At 36.9% G+C, this 22,695-nt stretch overlaps 1 protein-coding gene and 1 pseudogene across 8 annotated transcripts; one reads left to right on the top strand and one right to left on the bottom strand.

Annotated features, from left to right (window-relative positions):
- Nucleotides 1-22,695, top strand: part of LOC130221893 (zinc finger protein 721-like) — a 461,849-nt pseudogene that overhangs the window by 305,798 nt on the left and 133,356 nt on the right.
- On the bottom strand, nt 1,595-4,334 carry LOC130221926 (gastrula zinc finger protein XlCGF57.1-like). 8 transcript variants are annotated; one of them, XM_056454495.1, is made up of 2 exons: nt 2,907-4,334; nt 1,595-2,822 (listed from the first exon to the last, which is right to left on the bottom strand). In XM_056454495.1, the coding sequence occupies exons 1-2, from the start codon at nt 4,254-4,256 to the stop codon at nt 2,634-2,636; spliced, it is 1,539 nt and encodes a 512-aa protein (XP_056310470.1). In that variant the 5' UTR covers nt 4,257-4,334; the 3' UTR covers nt 1,595-2,633. The 8 variants fall into 8 exon arrangements, with proteins under 8 accessions (XP_056310470.1, XP_056310472.1, XP_056310471.1 ...); XM_056454497.1 differs by having other exon boundaries at nt 1,595-3,416; nt 3,501-4,334; XM_056454496.1 differs by having other exon boundaries at nt 1,595-3,720; nt 3,805-4,334.

Here is a 22,695-nt window from a genome sequence, read left to right as displayed (position 1 = left end):
TGTCTTCGCATTGTCGATGGATACGGGTCGAAGATCGAGTGCACTGGGTTATCGGTTGTATCTGGTATATATGCGAGGACGCCTCAGTACGTAGGTGGAGTTGACGACAGAGGGATTGGGAGATGAAGTTCCCTGCTGACCCGGAGTCGATGAGGGCTGTGACAAGGAGAGAAATAGAGGCAGTAGTTATTTGTACGGTGGTAGTAAGTGGTTTACATTGTTCAATATTCGTACTGAATACACTCACTGAAGTCCGAATGGGACGAAGGGGACACTCCATACGGGTGTGTCCACTGACACCGCAGTATAGACACAGACCCCGGGTCAGCCTCCTCTGTCGTTCCGCTGATGTCAGTCTTCCAGACTCTATTATCATGGGTTCTGGTTCTGGAGAGGCTGTTGACTCAGGCGATTGGAGGAGTGCAGACGAGGGGGTGATGGTGTCCTGTTGATAGGAACGGAGACGATCGGAACATCGGAGAGAATGTTGGATGAATCTCTCCAGACCCATAGTATCATCTAATGTGGCCAGCTGGATTCGGAGAGTGGGTTCCAAGCCGAGCCGGTACGTGGTCAACAACGATCTCTCATTCCATCCACTTGCAGCTGCTAGAGTGCGAAACCGGAGAGCATATTCCTGTGTAGATAGAGTACCTTGCTTTAGATGATACAGCTGCTCTCCAGCGGCTACTTCCCCATCAGAACGTCCAAACACCTCTTTGAAATACTCCGTGAAGGTAGTGATGGAATTCATGACCGGCCCGGCTTGGTTCCAGATCGTCTCAGCCCATTTAAGTGCAGGTCCAGAGAGTAGTGATACGATGTAGGCGATCTTTGACTTATCTGTGGGATATAGAGAAGGTTGCATTTCGAATATGAGGGAACATTGTAACAGAAAACCATTGCACTCCCCCGCTCCGCCTGAGTAGGGCGCTGGTCGGGCCATGGGACTGGAAGGAAGGGCCGAAGAAGAAACTGTGGAGGCGGAAGTGCTCGGTGCTGGTGGTGCGTTGGAAAGTGGAGCTGGTGGCTGTAGAATCCGCTTCAACTGGTCCACCAGCTCTTGAAAGTGATCGGGGGTGCTCATGTTGTCGTCGTTAAAGGTCCGGGCTTCCGTTATGAAGCGGACAGGAGACAGAGGTAAGGAAACGTTAGGGTGTTTATTAAATGACAACAAGGAGCACATGAAGGATAGCCAGGAGGATCAGGAATGATGTTGGGGTCTTTTCCTCCGTGGTTGGGTAATAGGAATACACGAGGATGGACAGCACACACCAGATACAGCTGACAGAGGATGACACAGACTTGGAAGGACTGGAAGACAGGACGATTCGGGAGGACCAGGAAGACTAGGAGGAATACAAAGAGAACAGGTAAGTAAATCGTTTGTTTTAGCTGAGGATGACTACGCTGAGTGGTCGCTCAGTTGTCCGCTTTCGTCGAGACGAGCCCGGACAATGAGCGACTGGAGTGCTGTGCTTTTATCTGGTGCTCGTGAATGTGATGCAGCTGTGTGCTCATTAGAAGTCAGGTGATGGTGATCTTCGTGAGTGGGGATCGTGAGAGCCTGACCAATCCGTGACACTAACCATCCTGGAGCTCCACCTTCTTTGATGTGCGGTGTCTTCACAGTGATTTGTTTCTCATTCAGGGATTCAGACAAAGAACATCATCTAAAACAACACTAGCTACATGAATACACTAGAGAGTGGAGTACAAATGTATCCGCACCTGTACAATAAATTTCAAAGAGATTTTAAGCCGCAGACGTGCTGTTTGCCAGATGTTTATGAAACTGTTCTTCTCTCAGCCGCCATCGTGTTTACGGTAAACGCGAGGAACGCAACACATTTACAACCCCACCTACTGCAATGTAGGAGTGTTGGAAAACAGTATACCATCACTCAGCCTTTTCAAAAATTATTCAGACATAAAACATCCTTTGCACATGAGAAAATGTTTTGCTGCATTTATGTCATGTGGGCAACTTTTTGTCCATGTGTTTCTTAAGCTGCGCCGAATGAGCGAAACTCTGTAGACACTGATCAGATCTGTACAGTTTCTCTCCAGTGGGAATCCTCTTCTGTGTTTTCAGATGTGTTCACTGATTAAACCTCTTGTAACAGTGTGAACACTTGTACGGTCTCTCCAGTGTGAATTGTCTGGTGCAGTTTCAATTTTGGAGCTGTAATAAATCTTTTCACACTCAAGCACATATACTCTTTCACAGCAGTGTGGATCTTCATGTGTTTAAGGTCTGAGGAGTTGGTGAAACTCATCCCACACTGAATCTGCGGTCACACTAGAGTTTGAGCATGCAAAATTCTGTTGTACAGCTCTGCGAAAAGGGGCAGGATCAAACAAGATGATTAGACATTTTAAAAAAAGTGAGCGATTGGTCCATATTTTACATTTTGGTCCAGCGAGGTCATGTTTTGATCTTCGATTGGTCTGACACAGTCAAGTGATGCGATTTCGCAGGTCAGAGTTCACCAAGCTTGAACTTTGCAAGGTAGTGAACTGCGAAACTTGATGCAAGAACTTGCGTTTCCGGTCTGACGCATTCACGTGCGTATGTATGGAAGTCTATGGGGAGAAAAGTCCAGTGTGACCATGGCTTAGGAGCAGGTGAATCATTTCTCTCCAGTGTGGCTCATCATGTGAAGATTAAGGGATGATGATTTGCTAAAACTTCTCCCACACTGAGTGCATTTGAATGGTTTCTCTCCAGTGTGGATCCTCATGTGTATATTAAGGGATGACGAGCGGATGAAACTCTTCCCACACTGAGTGCAAGTGAATGGTTTCTCTCCGGTGTGGATCTTCATGTGTTCATTAAGGCTTGTTGATTGGCTGAAACTCTTCCCACACAGAGTGCATGTGAATGGTTTCTCTCCAGTGTGGACCCTCATGTGTAGATTAAGGGATGATGATTTGTTGAAACTCTTCCCACAGTGAGTGCATGTGAATGATTTCTCTCCAGTGTGGATTCTCATGTGTTTTTTAAGGTGTGATGATTGGCTGAAACTCTTCCCACACTGAGTGCATGTGAAAGGTTTCTCTCCAGTGTGGATCCTCATGTGTAGATTAAGGGATGATGATATGCTGAAACTCTTCCCACACTGAGTGCATGTGAATGGTTTCTCTCCAGTGTGGATCCTCATGTGGTGATTAAGGTGTGATGGTTGGTTGAAACTCTTCCCACAGTGAGTGCATGTGAATGATTTCTCTCCAGTGTGGATTCTCATGTGTTGATTAAGGGATGATGAGCAGTTAAAACTCTTACCACACTGGATGCATGTGAATGGTTTCTCTCCAGTGTGGATTCTCATGTGTTTTTTAAGGTGTGATGATTGGCTGAAACTCTTCCCACACTGAGTGCATGTGAAAGGTTTCTCTCCAGTGTGGATCCTCATGTGTAGATTAAGGGATGACGATTTGCTGAAACGCTTCCCACACTGAGTGCATGTGAATGGTTTCTCTCCAGTGTGGCTCATCATGTGTAGATTAAGGTATGATGATTGGCTGAAACTCTTCCCACACAGAGTGCAGGTGAAGGGTTTCTCTCCAGTGTGGATCATCATGTGTTGATTAAGGTGTGATGATTGGCTGAAACTCTTCCCACACTGGGTGCATGTGAAGGGTTTCTCTCCAGTGTGGATCATCATGTGTTGATTAAGGTGTGATGATTGGCTGAAACTCTTCCCACACTGGGTGCATGTGAAGGGTTTCTCTCCAGTGTGGATCATCATGTGTAGATCAAGGGATAATGAGCGGATGAAACTCTTCCCACAATGGGTGCATGTGAAGGGTTTCTCTCCAGTGTGAATCCTCATGTGTAGATTAAAGGATGATGATTGGATGAAACTCTTCCCACACAAAGTGCATGTGAATGGTTTCTCTCCAGTGTGAATCATCTTGTGTAGATTAAGGGATGATGATGTGCTGAAACTCTTCCCACACTGAGTGCATGTGAATGGTTTCTCTCCAGTGTGGATCCTCATGTGACTATTAAGGGATGATGATTGGCTGAAACTCTTCCCACACTGAGTGCATGTGAAAGATTTCTCTCCAGTGTGGATTTTTTTGTGTTTGCTAAGGGCTGTTATTTGTCTGAAAGTCTTCCCACACTGGGTGCATGTGAATGGTTTCTCTCCAGTGTGGATCCTCATGTGTTGATTAAGGGATGATATTTGGCTGAAAGTCTTCCCACACTTGGTGCATGTGAATGGTTTCTCTCCAGTGTGGATCCTCATGTGAATTTTAAGACTGCTTTGTCTTCCAAAACTCTTTCCACACTGAGTGCAGGTGAAACAATTCCTGTCTCCCCTTTTCAAAATACCATCAGTCTGTAATTGACTTTTTTCGTCGATTTTGACATGATGTTTCTCCTCTTTACTCCCCTCATTCTCTTCAATTAAGTCTGAAATAAAGAAATAAAACATTAGTTTTCATTAAGTCTTAAAAACTCTCTTCAAAAGCTAAAAATTGAAAAGACACTGGAAACATTGGCTACACACTGAAATTTTGAGGCACATTAAATGTAAAATAACAATAGTTCCAGAACCCACAATAGTCAGGCTGACAATATCCGTGATAAGGTGGATTGACTGAAAGGAGACTGCTTCGATGCTGCTTTTAGTGATGCTATAACATTCTAAAGGTAGGGCTGGGTATCGAGTTCAATACTTTTTAAGCACCGACCGAATCGTCTCGATACTATCGAGTATCAAAAAAATAATTTTCGTTTGGTACCAAATTTCGATACCCAAGGGTATAATCTTGTCAACGTCAGTGAGCTAGAAAACCTGCATCCTTAACGTGCCCGGATCAAACGCTGGTGATTGGCTGCGGCGAGGCTGTCTTGAAAATCCAGTTATGGCAGTTACGCCCACTCGCACAGAGTCAAATGTCAAATTGTCAAACAGACATACAAAATCAGTTAACTTTTAGCACTTCTTGCTTGTGTACCGTTAAAGTTACGTTTAAGGCTCCATTTACACTGCCAGTTAAATGAGACCCAATTCCGATTTTTTGCTCATATGTGACACAGATCGGATCTGTTCTATGACCGTGTAAACAGAAAAAAAACGCATGCATTCAGATATTCAGTGATCGGTTTCAGGTCTCCTTCATATGTGGAAATAAATCAGATATAAAACGGATTTGTGACAATACGACTGTCATGTACACAGGCAGATCGGATTTATTGAGGCGTTCTGTTCTGATCATCATTAAACTTGTGACAATGTGGTGCTTCTCCGCGGTTTAATGATGTAGAAGGAAAAGCGTGTGTGGAGATTCCGACGCAGTAAACAACAACAACAACAACAACAACAACAGAGGAAACATGGAGGAAAGTGGTCAGTCGCCACAATTTGCTCCCACCAGACCTGAGATCTCTCTCGTACCCACACATTCCTCTGAATGGCGGAGAACATCATACAGCATATTAACCATAATCGAAAGCTGCGATGACGGCCCTTTCCCACCTCCTCCGCCTCAAAATCATTTTAAAGTTGGCCGAACTTCGTGTTGTAACTTTAGCTTTTTATCGCTATTAATACACTCACTGCGGGCTACACATAGAACAACTTTATTCTCTCCAACAACACCAGTGCGCACACAGGCAAAGGCTACATATTCAACTACACACACACATCAGGGCCATGCCATTATGTAAACTGAGTGGAGGTAAATCTAGACTCAACCATTCACTACTTATACTACGCTTCGCATATTTCGCAGAGCTATAAACAAGACGGTTTCTTCCATCGTGGCTAGTGTGGCACAGATGCTAGAACCCCCGTTTATGCATGCATCGTAAATTGTACGGCAAGTGTAAAGACATGAATTGGATATGGGTCACAATTAAAAGAACGTGTAAATGGACAGACAAAAAAATCTGATATAGGCAACAAATCAGAATTCTGTATCAAGACCTGACAGTGTAAACGGGGCCTAAGTTTGTGCAGGGTAAATTTATTAATCTTTTTTTGGACCTCACGTATGCTGTGCAACGTTATGTACTGTTTCGATGGCTTTAAATACCTAGCTAAGTTGATACTAAAATACTTTAAGGTTAACAGTAAATGATGAAGTTTACCTCACATTAAACTTATCTTATTTAAATGTCCTTACCCTTCGCTGCATTAACAGTTTAATGCATTAGTTTAATTTATATATATATAGAGAGAGAGAGACAACAATGTAGTAAAATAACTTATAGCATTTTAAAAGTAATGTATTTATCTTTTTAAATGCTCTCTGTCATTTTAATAAAAGCAAACTAACTTTTATTTTACAACTTTTATTTGTATTGCAGACTATATTTATCTCAGTGTTTGCTTGCTTAAGTGATGTTTGCCAAGTTTTGCAAGTAAACTCCACAAAAACATGTTGCTCTCCATGAACTATATGGGTGATTCTATAGTTGCACGTACATTTAGTGACCAAAGCCATCCTTTTTTAAGCTTTAAAAAATTGTTACATTGTTACATTTTTGATTATTTATTTCAATTATTTATTTACTTTGAATATTTATTTATTTATTCAAAGATTAAATTACCAAAAATTCTTGATGTCCGAATTAGTGAGTTATTTTCCCATCATATATCATTGCGCAATCAAAAATATAAATAATAATAATAATAATAATAATTAAGCAATATTTTAAATTTCAAATGTTTAAACTGTAAACTGTCAATACTATTACCACAATTACAAAAGGAAAACTGAATATTTCATTAAATCACACACTGGACAATTTAAAAATATTTTAATCCTGATTTCAGTGTCATGTGATCTTTGCAGTTATAGCGAGTAGAATGTTTGGCTAAAAAGTTGTAAAACTGTAAATTGTTACTGTCAATTCAGTTCCAATTTAGTAACTATGTATTAGGATGTTTCTTGCTAAGATTAATTGTCATTTCTACACTGTAAAAAAAAATCTGTACCATAACAGTAAAATGACTGTATATTTTTACAGATTTTTTCCGTACTACACGTATTACGGGTGTTTTTCCGTTTATATACATTTTTGAATTGAATTATGGGAAGGGAATCGCAGCTCAGACTGCGTTTGATGAACACCAAGACGTAGTTCTTCCTGTTTTCCCCTGGTAAGTACGGTTAATAAAACATATCACAATATTTTAGTTAAAAGACGGCTTTATTACCTTTTTATCGTTATTTCAAATGATTGTTGTCTTGTCTGAACCGGCCATGGACACTACAACAGTGAATTACGTTTAATATTGTTAATAAGATCAGACTTTTTTCATTAAGGTAAAACTGAACTGTAAGTGGTTAAATGTAATTCAAACAAGCATTTACCTAATGATTTTTTACATTTTTACACGTTTTCCTTGTCAGTAAACATGCTATCTGTTCATTTACAGTTCTTTGTCCATATTTTTCTAAACTGCCGTGCACGAAGTGACGTCCCAGCGGTCCCACTCCTCTGCACGCCCTCTGCTCTGCACCTGCCTGAGTCTGACTGGATTAACAGTAAATCCCAGTACATTTTACGGAATATTTTTTTTTGAGTGTACATGTTAGTAAATTCATCCATAACAGAGCTAACAAACAATATATAAAAATCTTTTTATTCCCTAAACTTAAAACATTAAATCATTAATGATTGGCGAAAGCTGAATTATAAAAACTAAATATGCTTTCAATAAGATACTGGAAAAAATAGCTGTTTTTAAAGAGTTTCATTCCTTAACTTTTTGAAATGTAAAATATACATGCAATATAATCACCCATATTGCTAATGGATATAATAATCTTCACAATAACTGTAGTGTTGTCACGATGCTGGAATTTACAACTTTAAGATGATCCCTTCAAAAAATATCAACATTCGATACTATTTTTAATATTCTGTGATTTAAAAAAAATATTAACATTATTATTAATGCACCAGAGCCAATGTTGACATCAGTTTTTTTTTTTTAATAACTAACAAACAAATTTTTGAATAGCACATCTTTGCATATTAGCCTACTTGTTAGTGGTAGATAGCTAATACATTACCATTTATAGCATATCAAAAGCATTTTTTTTCAGCGTTTATTTTGCATATAACATTTTTTAATCGACACACATATGGCATTTTGCATGCTTTATCATAGCGCTCTGTGTGTGTGTATGCGTTGACCTACTCCCTGAAACATCTTGAATTATCAAAATTGATTCTATTCATTATAGAACCCTGAATTTTCAATATTGCATTACACTACCGTTAAGCACAACATTGAACAGTAACAGTTTAAGATATCTTGTGTGTTTTTGACGTTTTTCCCTTATCAGTTTAGAAGTCAATAATAAGAGATCACATATGATAATTTGAGAGATTTAATCGGAAAAAAGGACAACACGTCAATCGACAGCACTTTACACGGCTTTCGTATTTAAGTAATCGAGTCAGTGATATTGAAAGGAGTTCAGTTACTAACCTCTCGATATTGTTTACAGACAGGGACACGGAGCAGCATGTGTCAAGAGAAGAGAGCGCGTTTAGAGAGACCAAAGTGGATATGTATCAAAATATTGATATTTTTGAAACAAACTGCAACAAAGTGCTTGGCACTCGTGTTTGAATTTTGCACTTTGCACAAAATTCACTACTGAAACTGCCTGTGATTTGACCGTTTCTGTGCATCATTAACAGAGAGTGAATTTAATATTTGCTCTTTCCGTGAGAAAATGCTTTAATGTTTAAGCGGGCCCAATACATCTCCCGATTATCCCACTCAGTGCTGCTGAACTGTTTGTGTTATTTAAGACTTTCTATTGTATTGTAAAACTCGGCCCAATGAGGCTTTAAACAGTTCGTGCTTACAGAGTTTTATCCGTGGGTTCTTGGCTATTACCCTTTCTGTTAAGGCCACTGGATAGAAGAGTCCAACTCAACTTCTGCACTTGGAACATATGGTTTATTTTCACAGCGTTTTTCAGCATAATCTCTGCATGAATTCATAGACTACTCTCGTGCAACTCTCCCGCTTCACTTCTCGATCTCTTTCTTCTTCCTTTCCCCTCTGTACATGAGATATCACGAGAGCAGAATCCAACTTTATTTAAACACATTTTAACTCTTACAGTATGAATTAAGCTATGACTGCTTGAAATGATATAAAAGGGACGTGCGTTTGGTAATGCGCGGCGCGTGATGTGCACAGAAATCTGCGATCTATGCTGAATTAGCTTCTCTTTCATCTTTTGCAGCCTGAATGGTTTAAAATTATTAAAACAGAATACTTTAAATCAAGATTGTAAATGAGCCTGGCTTGCCAAAACATGTTTTTTGAAGCTTACGGTCACATCGTATGCTGCTTTCTCAGTTATGAAACGCATCGCAAAAAAAAAAAAAATAGTTGTTATCTGATGTAGGGCCAGGGTGGGCCAAGTTTCTGATTGTATGGGCCAGACTGGCCTGACTGCTGTTCTGTCCACAGGCTCATGATTGAATATCTGTGGTCCGTCGTTTGTGTGAATCTCTCAGAATATCTTATCTCAGCATGCAAACGCACACAGCGATCAGATGTCTTCATACTGTTTATATGCGTTAATATATATATATGATAGATACATAGATACATATATATATATATTTCCGGTCTGGCGATTTTTCAGATAGAGGAGTAAATTTCTGTGACAAAAAACGACTCCAGATGGCTTAATAATAAACTTTAATGTACATTTTAAAGACAATCTTGTTCCTACTTTTACGCACATTGACTCACTGGGGTGTCTAACCTACAATATGCTCTTAAATTGATCATAATGTCATATTGGTCATATTGATAAGACAAGGATTTGAACGCTGTAAATGGGCTATTATTATTCATATATATTCATAATTACAACAAAATGTTTTTCTATAATTTGTAAAGCAGACAGGGAATACTTGTTCGATTGAAAAAAAAGTTCTGGGGTAACAGCTGAACAAACAGCTGAACATGCCTCGCAGACATGAGACACACCTGTACAGCATCTGCATAAAGGCTGGAATGTGCACCTTTCTCATTGTGTGCTGTTGGTTATTATGGCAAGAATAAAAAAGAAAAAAAAGGACACTTACTAAAAACATACAGATGTTTCTTTAGATTTAGCCCGCTCAAAAATTCACACATTACTGTCTGGCTAGTTTCTCTCCTCTGCTTATGCTAAAAAGGCAATAATGGTCCAATATTCCTGACCATTATCACCAATAAAGAAAAACAGGGCATCAGTATATTGTAAACCGATAGGTTCAAATATTCATTTCCAGTTATCTCTGCGTTTTGTTTTCGTTGAGTTTCAGTGCACTTTACTGACACATTTCTAAACAGTTTGCGGAGAGAGAAAAGAGAGAATGCCTACACTTTTATTATCCTTATATTGCAAAAGCACACACACATTTGTTGTCATTGTGAGTGTACACAATAAAAACTAGACACTTAGACTTGATCTATATACTAGATCTTATTTGTACGATCAAAACTGAAAGTGTAATTTTTAGTTTTTTTTAGCGTTATGAGAAGACGCATCAAAATGCGTATACGCGGTCTTCGACCCCTGGGGGTTAAACACCTATATGTATGACGTAGCCTATATCCTACTTTAAATAAGTCAAAATATATGCGATTGTTGACTCATCACTGTGGTCGCAGCATGCGCGTCTGTTAGCTTCTGTAAAAAAAGACATTTGACCAGCCTTTTAGCAAAGCCTATATTAATATACTGATATTCCTGTGCGTTTTTTTTAATATATATATATATATATATATATGGGATGGGGGAAGGGGGCACGTGCCCCAGTAGAGCTTTATGTCTAGCAACGCCCCTGGTCAAAACTCATTCCTAGGAACTTTACCTCTTACACAACTTGTACAGGTTCTCTATCTAAAAAAAGCTCTGGATCTAAATGCATAGATCTTAAAAGACAAAAATGCTTTTTTAGAAAATTGAAAACCATTTAAAACTGACCAGTCATACATTTTATTTATACATATCTGAATTTGTCTCTCGATTGTATTCATATTTTTCCCTTCATAACAAATACTTATATAATCAACATATAAACAAAAAATATATATTATTCCCAATAACATTTACAACATTATTAATTTTAATACTAAATAGTGTTATTGATAGTATACTTCCTTGGGGCACTCCTGAATCTTGTATATGCAATTCAGATAATATATTTTTAATACGCACACGAAACACTGTTGGATAAATTTTTTTAAAAATAAAATTAGGCAAATTTCCTCTAAAACCCATCTCAAGTGCTGTTGGACGATGATTATTTAAATGATCTATTCCCGGTTTAGGTATTGGTATAAATATAGCTTCTTTCCAAAAGGCTGGTATTTCTCCTGATTTCCAGATATTGTTTACCCGACAAGATGCAGAAATGCCATCTAAAAAGGTGACCTGCTGTTTGTCCAATCAGGGACAGTGACAACATAAATATTTAAATAATAATGTTAACCAGGGGTTTGCCAATGTGAAACGTCTGTTACTGAACACCAGGTATAGCATGAGCAGTGTGAAACGAGATTACAGATAACACAGGATTCTTTTTATCGAGGGTTAGAATGACTCAGGGTTAACAATTTCAAGAGTCAAAAGCTCTAAGAATACTCAGCATCAGCTCTCAGAATAAACAGAGCACAAAGAGAAACAGGGACGTACATCAATTGTCAATGATGTGATAGCAGTGACCAGGTCTCATATGCTATTGTTTGAGAACTTCCAATTATATTGCCTATTGGAGAAATGATCAGGAATAATAAATGACAGAAAACTGTAAAACTCAGGGGCAGACTGGCCATAGGGAGCACCGGGAAATGACGGTCATCTAGCCTGCCACCGTGATTCTGGGCCGCTTCGCCCCCACATATCATAAAGATTGCGCTTTTCTCCCCAAACTTAATTTAGTAAGTTTGCCCCCATTTGCCACCAGCAAAATGCCACGCTGGGCCCATATAGCCCACGCCTAAATCCGCCACTGGCAATGCTAAATGTTATTGTTCCACTATAATTTGTTCGTTTTGTCTCACGTCGTCGCACAACACCAATATAGTTTAGAATACTGTACAATGTTTTATAACAATTAATTATTTTACTGTCCATTTCATTCAGCAAATTTAAAATTGGGGGCATCCATGGTTTTATGACATACTTTAAACCAGGGTTTCTGCAGGTTTCACCAAGTTAAATGTAAGACTTTTATGACCATTATGAATTAAATTTTAGACTCATAAAGAGCTAAAGGCTAAGGGATTTTTCAAATGGCCCAGATTTTGTATTTGTCCTATCAAAAAATATTATAATTTAATACATTTAATAATACAATACGTTCATTTTCTTTTCGGCTTAGTCCCTTTATTAATCTGGGGTCGCCACAACAGAATGAACTGCCAACTTATCCAGCATTAGTTTTTTACGCAGTGGATGCCCTTCCAGCTGCAACCTATCACTGGGGAACACCCATACACACTCATTCACATTCATACACCACAGACAATTTAGCTTACCCAATTCACCTGCACCATATGTCTTTGGATTTGTGGGGGAAACCGGAGCACCCAGAGGAAACCCACAAGCACATGGGAAGAACATACAAAGTCCACACAGAAATGCCAACTGACCCAGCCGAGGCTCGAACCTGCAACCTTCTTGCTGTGAGCCGACAGCACTACCTACTGCGCCACCAATAATACAATAATAAATAAATATTTTAAAAAATTTATATTTTAGATATTTCTTAGCAAAAGATTTTAAATGTTGTGTAAAAAGCAAGCTTTACTTGTATCCATACAAAAAGAAACTTTCTTTAAAATAAAAAAATTTACAAATGTTTTAAACGTTTTAAAAACTATAATAAACTAAATCTATGCACAACAATCTGTCCAGGTTGATGTCCTCAGCAGTAAATACATGGAGCATGTTTAAACAAATGTTATTGTGAGGAAAATAATTAAACCATAATGATAAATAGAGTTTGACCCTTTTGAATTAAAAGTTTAAGTTTTTATTAAGATGGATTGTTGGTGATTGTATGGGTTTTGGCCAGATTGGGTAGCAAAACATGAACAAAAGAAAATGAAGACTTGTTTAAAAAAGATTTAAGACCTACAACACAATATTTCAGTAAATTTAAGCCTTTTTAAAGCCTAAAATTTTGATTTTGGAATTTAAGACATTTTAAGACCCCACAGAAACCCTGTTTAAACACAATAGCCCTGGTAATTAGTTGTTATAATAATGATGTAATTCTAGATACTATCTGTGAGAACTAACAACTACTAGAAACAAGTTTAATCCTATAGAGAGGTTGATGACAAAAAGGGAATTGTGATCAACATGACATATGCAAATGGAAAGTACTAAGCCAACACTATCACTGTAATAGCAGAAATCTTCTATGAGAATACTGTAGGTCAAATATCTTCAGCTCAGTTAAACTTTTTTTAATTTATTGTTTTTATTTATTTTATATAGCGCCAGTGCTTAAGGACACTTTACAAAACAGTAGGAGAACAAGAAGCATTAATAATAAGAAGGTAGAGAAGATGAGAGAATAATAATACATAAAATGAAAGACAAAAGACATGAGAACAAGTAGAAGGAAAGAAACTCATTCCTGTCTTTCAATGAGTGCTTATGTGCATTTAGGAGAACTAGGCAGCACACTCAGGGCTGCAAGGTGGATTTAATTTAGTATTCTTATTATTAAAATATATCTGAATAAGGATCAAATGACTGAGTTGGTCTTTTAGAATGAAAATCAACCTGTTTGTTCCTGCAGATCTTCCTGTTTGACTGTGAATGTTTCTTCAATCTTCACATCTTCACTCTCCTCTTTAATAAACGCCATCGTTATAACAGTGTGGAGATCAGTCGCTTCAGCAGTTCAGCAGGAGTTTTTTCTGCGTTTGGACACTTTATCCTGTTGAAAAAATAAATAAAACAATGAACAGAAACAAAATAACTTCTCTTCAACACTTGCTTCAACACTTTCTATTGAGAGTAATTAACAAAAAGAAATCAGGTAAGTCTGAGCAAGAAACAATAGCCACAAATGAGCTGATTAAAACTAGAACTTAATTTTTTTATATATAGTGATGTATACTTAGAGTGGAAATGACATTATGCTCTAAGTTAAACCTTCATTAAAACACTTATTACACACATTTCTGTTACTTTTTTCAAACTTTATTCAAGTTTGTTCTTAATTGTTTTGTTAGTTTTATTTATTTTATTGTCTGCTTACAGCAACGTGTAGCACTTAATTTCCACAATAATTTCCTCTCAGGGACAAATAAAGTTTATCCTATCTTATTTAAACAATAGACCTTACTGTGAGTAAAATAGTACTTCGTTGTATAAAGGCTTAAAATAATATTGTCAGCAGCAGGTACATTTAGCATTAAATGAACAACCTGAAATTTTAATCTGTCGGTTTACATCTGTGTAAAAGCTTTAAAACAAACCTTTCTCCAGTTGAATCACAGTGTGAGAGTGACGCAGCCTTATGACGTCACATCACCACGCTAAAATAAGTCTTTTTGGTCTTTTTGTTTAGCTTTTTTTTCTCCCCACTTACTCTTAGTCATGACTTATTAATACATTTCTCCCTCGTTTTCCACTTTCTACTTTATCTGCTTTCTGTTTTGTAAGACCATCATTATTTATGTTAATAAAAAAAACAATTTACCCCTACTAGATCTTTGCCTTCTGGTAGGTTGGTAAGAGGATGCATTTTCTTTAAACGATTGCATTTCTTTATTTTATCCATAGCTTTAACTCATTCACTTGCATTTACTGATGTTACCACCTCTTTGTATGTTTGAATGGGGAAACATCAAATTCTCCAAAATTGCTGGCCAGGTTCCAACCTATATATGTAATAGGTTGAAACTTATTTGGTCTACAGTCCATTTGTCAGGATAAAAACAATATTTTATAACCAAATAAACAAACAAACAAAAACTAAATAGTTGTAAAGAGGCTTTTAAAATGACTGAAGAACTTAATACAACATTGAACAATGCATCGACACATGTTTAGATTTGATACATTATAATGTTAGCATTCAGATGTTATTTGACTGTTAATTCAGAATGTGCAACTCACCTTTTCAGTCTTCAATGAAGTGGGATGAGAAATGGCCTCAGTGGGTTTTTCTTTGTATGTTGTTGTTGGTTAATAATCCCAATGTAGGAATTTACAATCGTAGTTTGTCCTCCAAAGTTGTTCTCTTACAGCTAAATAAGCCAATGAAGATTCTGTTAGGAACCCAGAATATATAAACACAACCCTGCTAAGCTACTGGATCTGGAATGTGATTGGATAAGACACAATTGGCCCCCATTAATGCTGGTATAAATATGCAAATGAGCAGTTGAGAGCAGTGAAGACTCAAGACACATAGTGTGGGGGATGGGAAGTTCATCAGCTTTACAAACCAGTTTTACAGAGAAATAATGATGTATCTGGAAAATAAGTTGACTTTAACCACCATCATTTGATTTGTTGCTGTTTTTTATATGACTATTGATGGAAGCTTATTTTTTTATTTTGGCTGCTGCATTTTGTAGTTAATGTTGATACACTTATGTTGAGGTACTTTGATTTAAAATTTCACATTAATAATTTCACTTATATAATAGGTATGTAAGTCTTATCCTATGATACAGTGATATATTATCATTCATTGAAAGAAACAATTTCCAAACTTCACAGTGAGGTTTTATTTGTTAAGTTCAGTCAATACATTGACATGAGCTAACTATTAGCAATGTTTTAGTTATTTATTTATCACTGAACTTTATGTGAGTTTAGAGTCCTTTATTTCTCTTAAAGCACATGCAGCTCATTACTGGTTTCTGTAAGACTGTCAACACACTCTTAACAGGTCAATTATTTCTTTCCAAAAGTGTCTATAGATTTTAACGATCAAAATGTAACTTGTTTCTGTGCCAATTTTGTTTTCCTTCCTTCGGTTTTTAGTTGAACAGAACATGTGTAAGCAGCTCAGCTCTCTCTATGCCTCTTATTCAGCTGGTAGGTAACAAAGATGTTTTTCCCTCTAATTGATACCTGTGTTTGTGCATACAAATATGCATAGACATTCACAAAAGCATATATAAGATACCCTGTGACAAAACCTTTTCCCTTTAACACAGTAAAGCTATCACCTACTGGCCTTTTTTTTTTTAACTTTTGGCCTTTGTAGATAATTGTTTGTACATTAATCACAAATGGATGAGAAACACTGTAACATCAAACTCATTTGTGTTCATTCCAGGTGCTGTGAAATGTTGTGTATAATCTGCAGAGGTAATCAGGTGTGAGTAAAGTGCCATATATCTGATCCAGTTTTCCAGCACCTGTTTTGCTTAAAATTGAAGTCGTTCTATTATATAGCTTTATCTCTTAACCAGGAGAAGGAGGGAAAATGCATTCACTCTGCATAGTGACATTCTGAAATCCAATTGAAACTAGCCTAATAGACAAAGGAATCAATGCAGTTGATTCAATGTGGGATAAGGTGGGATAAAACAATATGATTAGACGTTGCTAAAAGCGAGCGATTGCTCCATATAGCTCATGTTTTGATCTTTTATTGGTCTCATGCACTCACATGGTGCAATTTCAAGCTTTAGTCTTACCTTTCTGGAGTCCACTATTAAATCTGTCATGCAGCTATATATTTATAATTAGAAAATAATTACATCACAAGTAAAATGATTGTATAGGCAGTTTATACAGGGTAATTCAATGACAAGAGTTCACTTTCATATCTACACAATGCATAACTTTTAATGTGATTAACCTGCTCCACAAACACCAACTACAGCATTTCTCAGACTTCTTTTGTACCATGGTGTAATTACAGTGGTGGACATCTCATAAAACAACAACTGCACTTAGAACTGTAACTTGTTTGCTACAATGAAATTTAAATACTTGTGTCCCATAATCATTTAAATAGATGGCTCATCATCATGTGCAATCATCTTTGTTAATAGCTGTCTAATAGGCCAGACCATTAACTGAATAGGACTGTTTTACATATAAGAAACCTGTTCATGCCAATACCAACTTGATAGCCTAAAGCATATTACATGAACAGGACCTGCCTTACATCTCTTAAGACAAATAAGCAAAGGTGTCTATAACAATACATGCTTGATTCCCCAGATCATTACAATCATTACATCTGAATGGTGCCTTTTCACACGTTTTAAAAATAACAACCATTAGTAAGCATAGTTCTTCACCAATACCAGTTTAATACCTCAAATAATTATACATGTGAGGCGTCACAGTGGTGCAGTGGGTAGCACGATCGCCTCACAGCAAGAAGGTTGCTGATTCAAGCCTCAGCTGGGTCAGTTGGCATTTCTGTGTGGAGTTTCCACCAGGTGCTCTGGTTTCCTCTAAGTCCATAGACATGCGGTATGCATACGATATGTGTGAATGAAAGTGTATGCATGTTTCCCAATAATGGGTTGCAGCTGGAAAGGCATCTGCTACGTAAAGCATGTGCTGTGTATGTTAGCGGTTCATTCCACTATAGCAACCCCTGATTAATAAAGGGACTAAGCTTTAAGGAAAATGAATGAATATATAAGTAATATCACACGAGTAGCAGTGCTTACAGTTTTTGTATTTCTATTTGTAGTAATGGCCTGTTGTTATTGCAATAATAAAAATAAATACTTTTTAAAAGCAGTGCGATGTGGCTGTATATCAGCATTGATGTGAGGTGTCGGACTCAAATAGTCCATTGCATGCTCAAAAATTGACTGAGATCTGAGTTGAAAATTAAGAAGTTTTATTTTGAATGCAAGAAGTTAGAGAGTACAAGTTCTGCGCAGGAGAGATGTAACCTCAGTTCAGCTCTGATTTTTTTTAGGCTCTCCTTCATGCTTTTATACAGTTTTTCGCACATTATCTAATCCCAAGCCTTGACAGTTTGACCATTCATCAACCAGACGTTCCGCTTTCTTGCATCTGTGTATCTTCTCTTGACAGTTGACCTTGCAGATGTTTCAGAGCACGAACACACAGCTCATACATTCTGTCATCCTCAAAACTATCTGCACTTTTATACACCCAAACCCAATAACAGAATGTACTGTTCTCAGCAACCTTCAGCAATAATATACTGTAGCAGTTAATTCCTCAAAAAAGAAACCCTTTATGTCTGTATTTATTAGCAAATGTTAACAAAGCCTAACAATAAAAAATGCTATCCTTCAGAGGCGTGCGTTATAGTGTACACTAGGCACTCAAGAACGATTGTCCCTCTACCTGTTGTTTCAATCCCCTGAGAACTTTGCTCATCTTCAGAAAGCAAATGAAGAAACTTTAGAAGAAATCAGAGAGCTCCCTCGTCTGTCATAGACAACAAGAGTCCCGAGATGCTCAGTCCAGGAAAGGAACCAAAAACAACAGGTTATGTGACTTTAGTGGTTCAATTGTAATCGAGTTCCAAGAACATTTTGTGTGCAAGAAAATGTTGAAAAACGCAGCCAAAGAAGGAACTGTTGAACCATATAGTGGCTGTTTAGCCTCTGTATTCTCTTTATTTGACAGTATTGTCATTTTTATGTGAACTACCCCTTTAATGCTTCTATAAATAAAGGTAAACTAAATATTATTCCTGAAGATATTGCTAAAGAATGGCAGGAAACGTGGAATACAGATAATAAGAGACGACAATTCATATGAAAAAAGAAACCCTATACAGGCCTATGAAGTTGTAGAAATAGAAAAGAAGAGGTCATAATTATGAGGATGAGATTTGGATATTAATAGGACGTAATGTGTTGTAGACATGCAAGTCATCATGAACTGGATTAAAAAAGTTTCTCAAAATTGTCTTAAAATGTTTAGATTAAAGATTTGTGTGAGAGAGAGACAGAGAGAGAGAGAGTAGATATAGTGTAAAGTGAAAAACATAGGAGAAATGTATCAATAAGTCATGACTGCAACAGTAAGTGGCAAAAAAAGGAAAACGATGGAAAAAAATGATTAATGACAGATTAGTTTACTGGGTTGAAACTAAAGGAAAACTAGGAAATTACCAAAGTGGATTTAGGAAAGGTAGAGGGACAATGGATCCAATTTTAAGGCTGGAAGATGATATTAAAAAAGCACAAGTAAACAGGGAATCAGTTAAAGCTGTATTTTTAGACATTTAGAAAGCTTATGACATGTTGTGGATAGATGGAGTGTTAATTAAACTTGACCAGTTAGGAATTAAGGGACGTATTCTGAGATGGGTTAAAGAATTCCTATCAGAAAGATCTATAATAGTAAAAATAAATGGTACATTTAGTGGATGTTACAGTGTTGAAAATGGTACACCACAAGGAAGCATCATTAGCCCTTTTTTGTTTTCTATAATGTTTGATGGGATCTTTAAGGAAATAGAAAATAATAGAGGGGTTGCATTATTTGCAGATGATGGTGCGATTTGGAAAAGAGGGAGAAACGTAACTTTTATAATAAAGAAAATGCAACAGATATTAAATTCAGTGCAGGATTGGACAGTTAAGTGGGGATTAAGAATATCTCAAGAAAAAACAAAAGTAATGCTATTTACCAAAAAGAAAACAAGAGGGGAATTAAACTTGAGATTGGGGGTAAAGAGTTGGAGAATGTTGAATCATTTAAATATCTGGCACTGTGGTTTGATAGAAGACTCGCATGGCACACACATATTAGGAAAATGATTGACAAATAAAAGAGAGTGTTAAATGTGATGAGGTGCCTATGTGGTGTAGACTTGGATGCTTGTAGAATGGCATTAAAAACTATTTATACAGGGTTAATAAGATCAGTGATTGACTATGGTTGTATTGTGTATGGGTCAGCTGCTAATATATTAAAACAGTTAGATAAAATCCAAAATCAAGCACTAAAAGAATGCTGTGGAGCCATGAAAACCACACCGGTAGCAGAATTACAAGTTCAGATGGGAGAGATGCCTTTAGCCTTAGGAGAGATCAACTGGCAGTAGTATACTTGGCAAAGTTGAAAGGTCATAATGACAATCACATAACACAAACAGTTCTGATGCAGTGCCAAGAATGAGAGAATCAGTATGTTAAAGGTTATGGATGGATTATACGAAGTAAAATAAATGATATGGAAATAGACACACTAACATTTTCGCCCACTATAGTATTTCCAGTAGTTCCCACATGGCTGCTTGGTGATTTGGAAGTTGATTTTGAAATAACGAAAGAAAAACAAGAAAGTGAGATTGACAGCAAACGAGTAGAAAATTAAATAAAGGAAAAATACAATGAGACAACTGAAATATACACAGATGCATCAAGAATTGGATAAAGGGTAGGAGTGTCATATAATATTCCAACGTTAAAGATTGAAACTGCAAAAATAATAATTTAGCAGTGTATACAGCAGAATTGGTAGCGATATGGTTGGCTCTAAAGTGGGTTGAGGATAATAAACCAATTAAAGCAGTCATTGCATCTGATTCAAGTTCAGCACTTATGAGTATAATACATTTAGTATCAGAGTCATGGCAGGCCATCATTTATGATATAGTACAGTTGGAAAATAATCTCAAAATCAGGAGTTATCATATCATTGTTGTGGGTACCAGCACACATAGGTGTCAGTGGGAATAAGATAGCAGACAAGTTGGCAAAACAAGCAGCACATCAAACTATGATAGACATTAACACCAAATACAGCAAGTCAGAAATCAAAAGTATTGTTAAAACTAAAGTATTGGGAAAATGGCAACATATATGGAATAATGGAGTACAGGACATCAATATTACACCATACAGAACTAAGTAGGAAGAGGTAGGGAAACAAGGAAAAGCAAACAGGAAAGACAAGTTCACAAGAATGAGATTTAATCACACAGCACTTAATAGTACATTACACATGATCAATAAACATGCAGATGGGATGTGTGAGTGTAATAACAAACAGGAGACTGTAAAACATGTATTAATGCACTGCCCAACATATCACACAGAAAGAAATAGATTATTCACACAGTTACAGGAAAAACAAGTGGAACCGAACATAGAGAACTTCTTAAAGTTGAGCACGGATGATGTGTGTTTTAGATAAGTTTATAACTTTTTGAAAGACACAGGGTTAAGTAATATAATTTATTATATAGCAGAATAGTTATTTATGGTAGCTGTAATATGCAGAAGGAAGGGAATGTATATAATATATATATATATATAATATATATATATTATATATAATATATATAATATAGTATGTATGTAAAGCATACACTTAGTGCACCACTTAGGGGGCTTCCACACAGGTTATGCATCTTGTTTATATACACTGTGAACATCAGCTACGCTAATTATTCTCTTTATTCTCTATTTACACCTGGGGATACTCTTCCCGAGGCCCTCAGACTATGCAGAGTCACTGATTCGATCCAAGACCAACGACGAGATGATCCCAAGGTTTTTTATATCCTGGACCTGGCCGAATCCTGAGCAGCTACTGTGATGGTCATGGAAGAGTGGAGAACATGAGACTGATTCCTGTGACGCTCCAGAGACAGACGAGTCTTTGCTGAGGCCAGCTTCCAGCCTCCGCCACTGAGACTGCAGCTCTGCACAAGACGTTTGGCCAGCGGAGAAATGGTTCGGGATCTGTAGAGCTGCGCATCGTTGGATTTGCCCTTCAATATTTGGACTCTCAGTAGTGATTATTAAACCACACTGAACTGAGCTAAACTGAACTGAACTTAAACACTACAAACTGAACTAAACTGTTCCTATTTACTGTGACCTTTTATGTGAAGCTGCTTTGACACAATCTATATTGTATAAGCGCTATACAAATAAAGGTGAATTGAATATATATTTTTTTATTTATATGTGTGCATATATATATATATATATATATATAGATAATCACACACACACACACACACATATATATATATATATATATATATATATATATATATATATATATATATATATATTGTAGCGCTTTGTTTCATTATAAGAAATACATGGGTTAGTTAACTCCTGAATCACACTCCAATCCAGATGGTAGCTGTAATGCTCCAAAAAGCTGGTTGCCAACCGCCAAAAAACACAAGAAGAGGAAAAAGTGGCAAAAAAGGTAAAAAAAAAAATAGAGACTTTTATTTTGGCGTGGCGTGTGACATCATAAGCCTGCGCCGCTCTTGCGTTGTGATTCAACTGGAGAAAGGTTTGTTTTGAAGTGTTTACACTTATAAAGCGATTGATTAAAGTTTCATTTTTTTTCATTCAGTGGTAAATAATGTACCTGCTGTTGACAATATTATTTTAACCCTTTATGCAACGTAGTACTCTTTTACTCACAGTAATGAGGGCTATTGTTTGAATAAAGATAGGATAACCTTTTTGTCCCAGAGAGGGAATTTGTCTTGTGCAAAAAAAGTGCTACACCGTTTCTGTAAGCAGACAATAAAGTAAATAAAACAAACAAAACAATAAAGAAACAACATACCTAAAAATTACAGAGATGTGTGTAATAAGTGTTTTAATAAAGATTTAATTTATTAAATAGCATAATGTCTATGTTAAACAGCATAAAGTAAACATCACTATATATAAGAAATGGAGTACTAATTTTAATCAGCTCATTTATGGCTATTGTTTCTTGCTCAGA

This window comes from Danio aesculapii, chromosome 4 (genome assembly GCF_903798145.1).
Source record: "Danio aesculapii chromosome 4, fDanAes4.1, whole genome shotgun sequence".
In the NCBI taxonomy this organism is placed as follows: Eukaryota; Metazoa; Chordata; class Actinopteri; order Cypriniformes; family Danionidae; genus Danio; species Danio aesculapii.
Note: the sequence above shows the minus strand (reverse complement) of the source record. Positions and strands in the feature narration are given on the sequence as shown.

Excerpts from the sequence above, each read along its gene's own strand:
- LOC130221926 (XM_056454492.1), bottom strand. The coding sequence starts at position 4,256 with ATGAGGATCCACACTGGAGAGAAACCATTCACATGCACCAAGTGTGGG.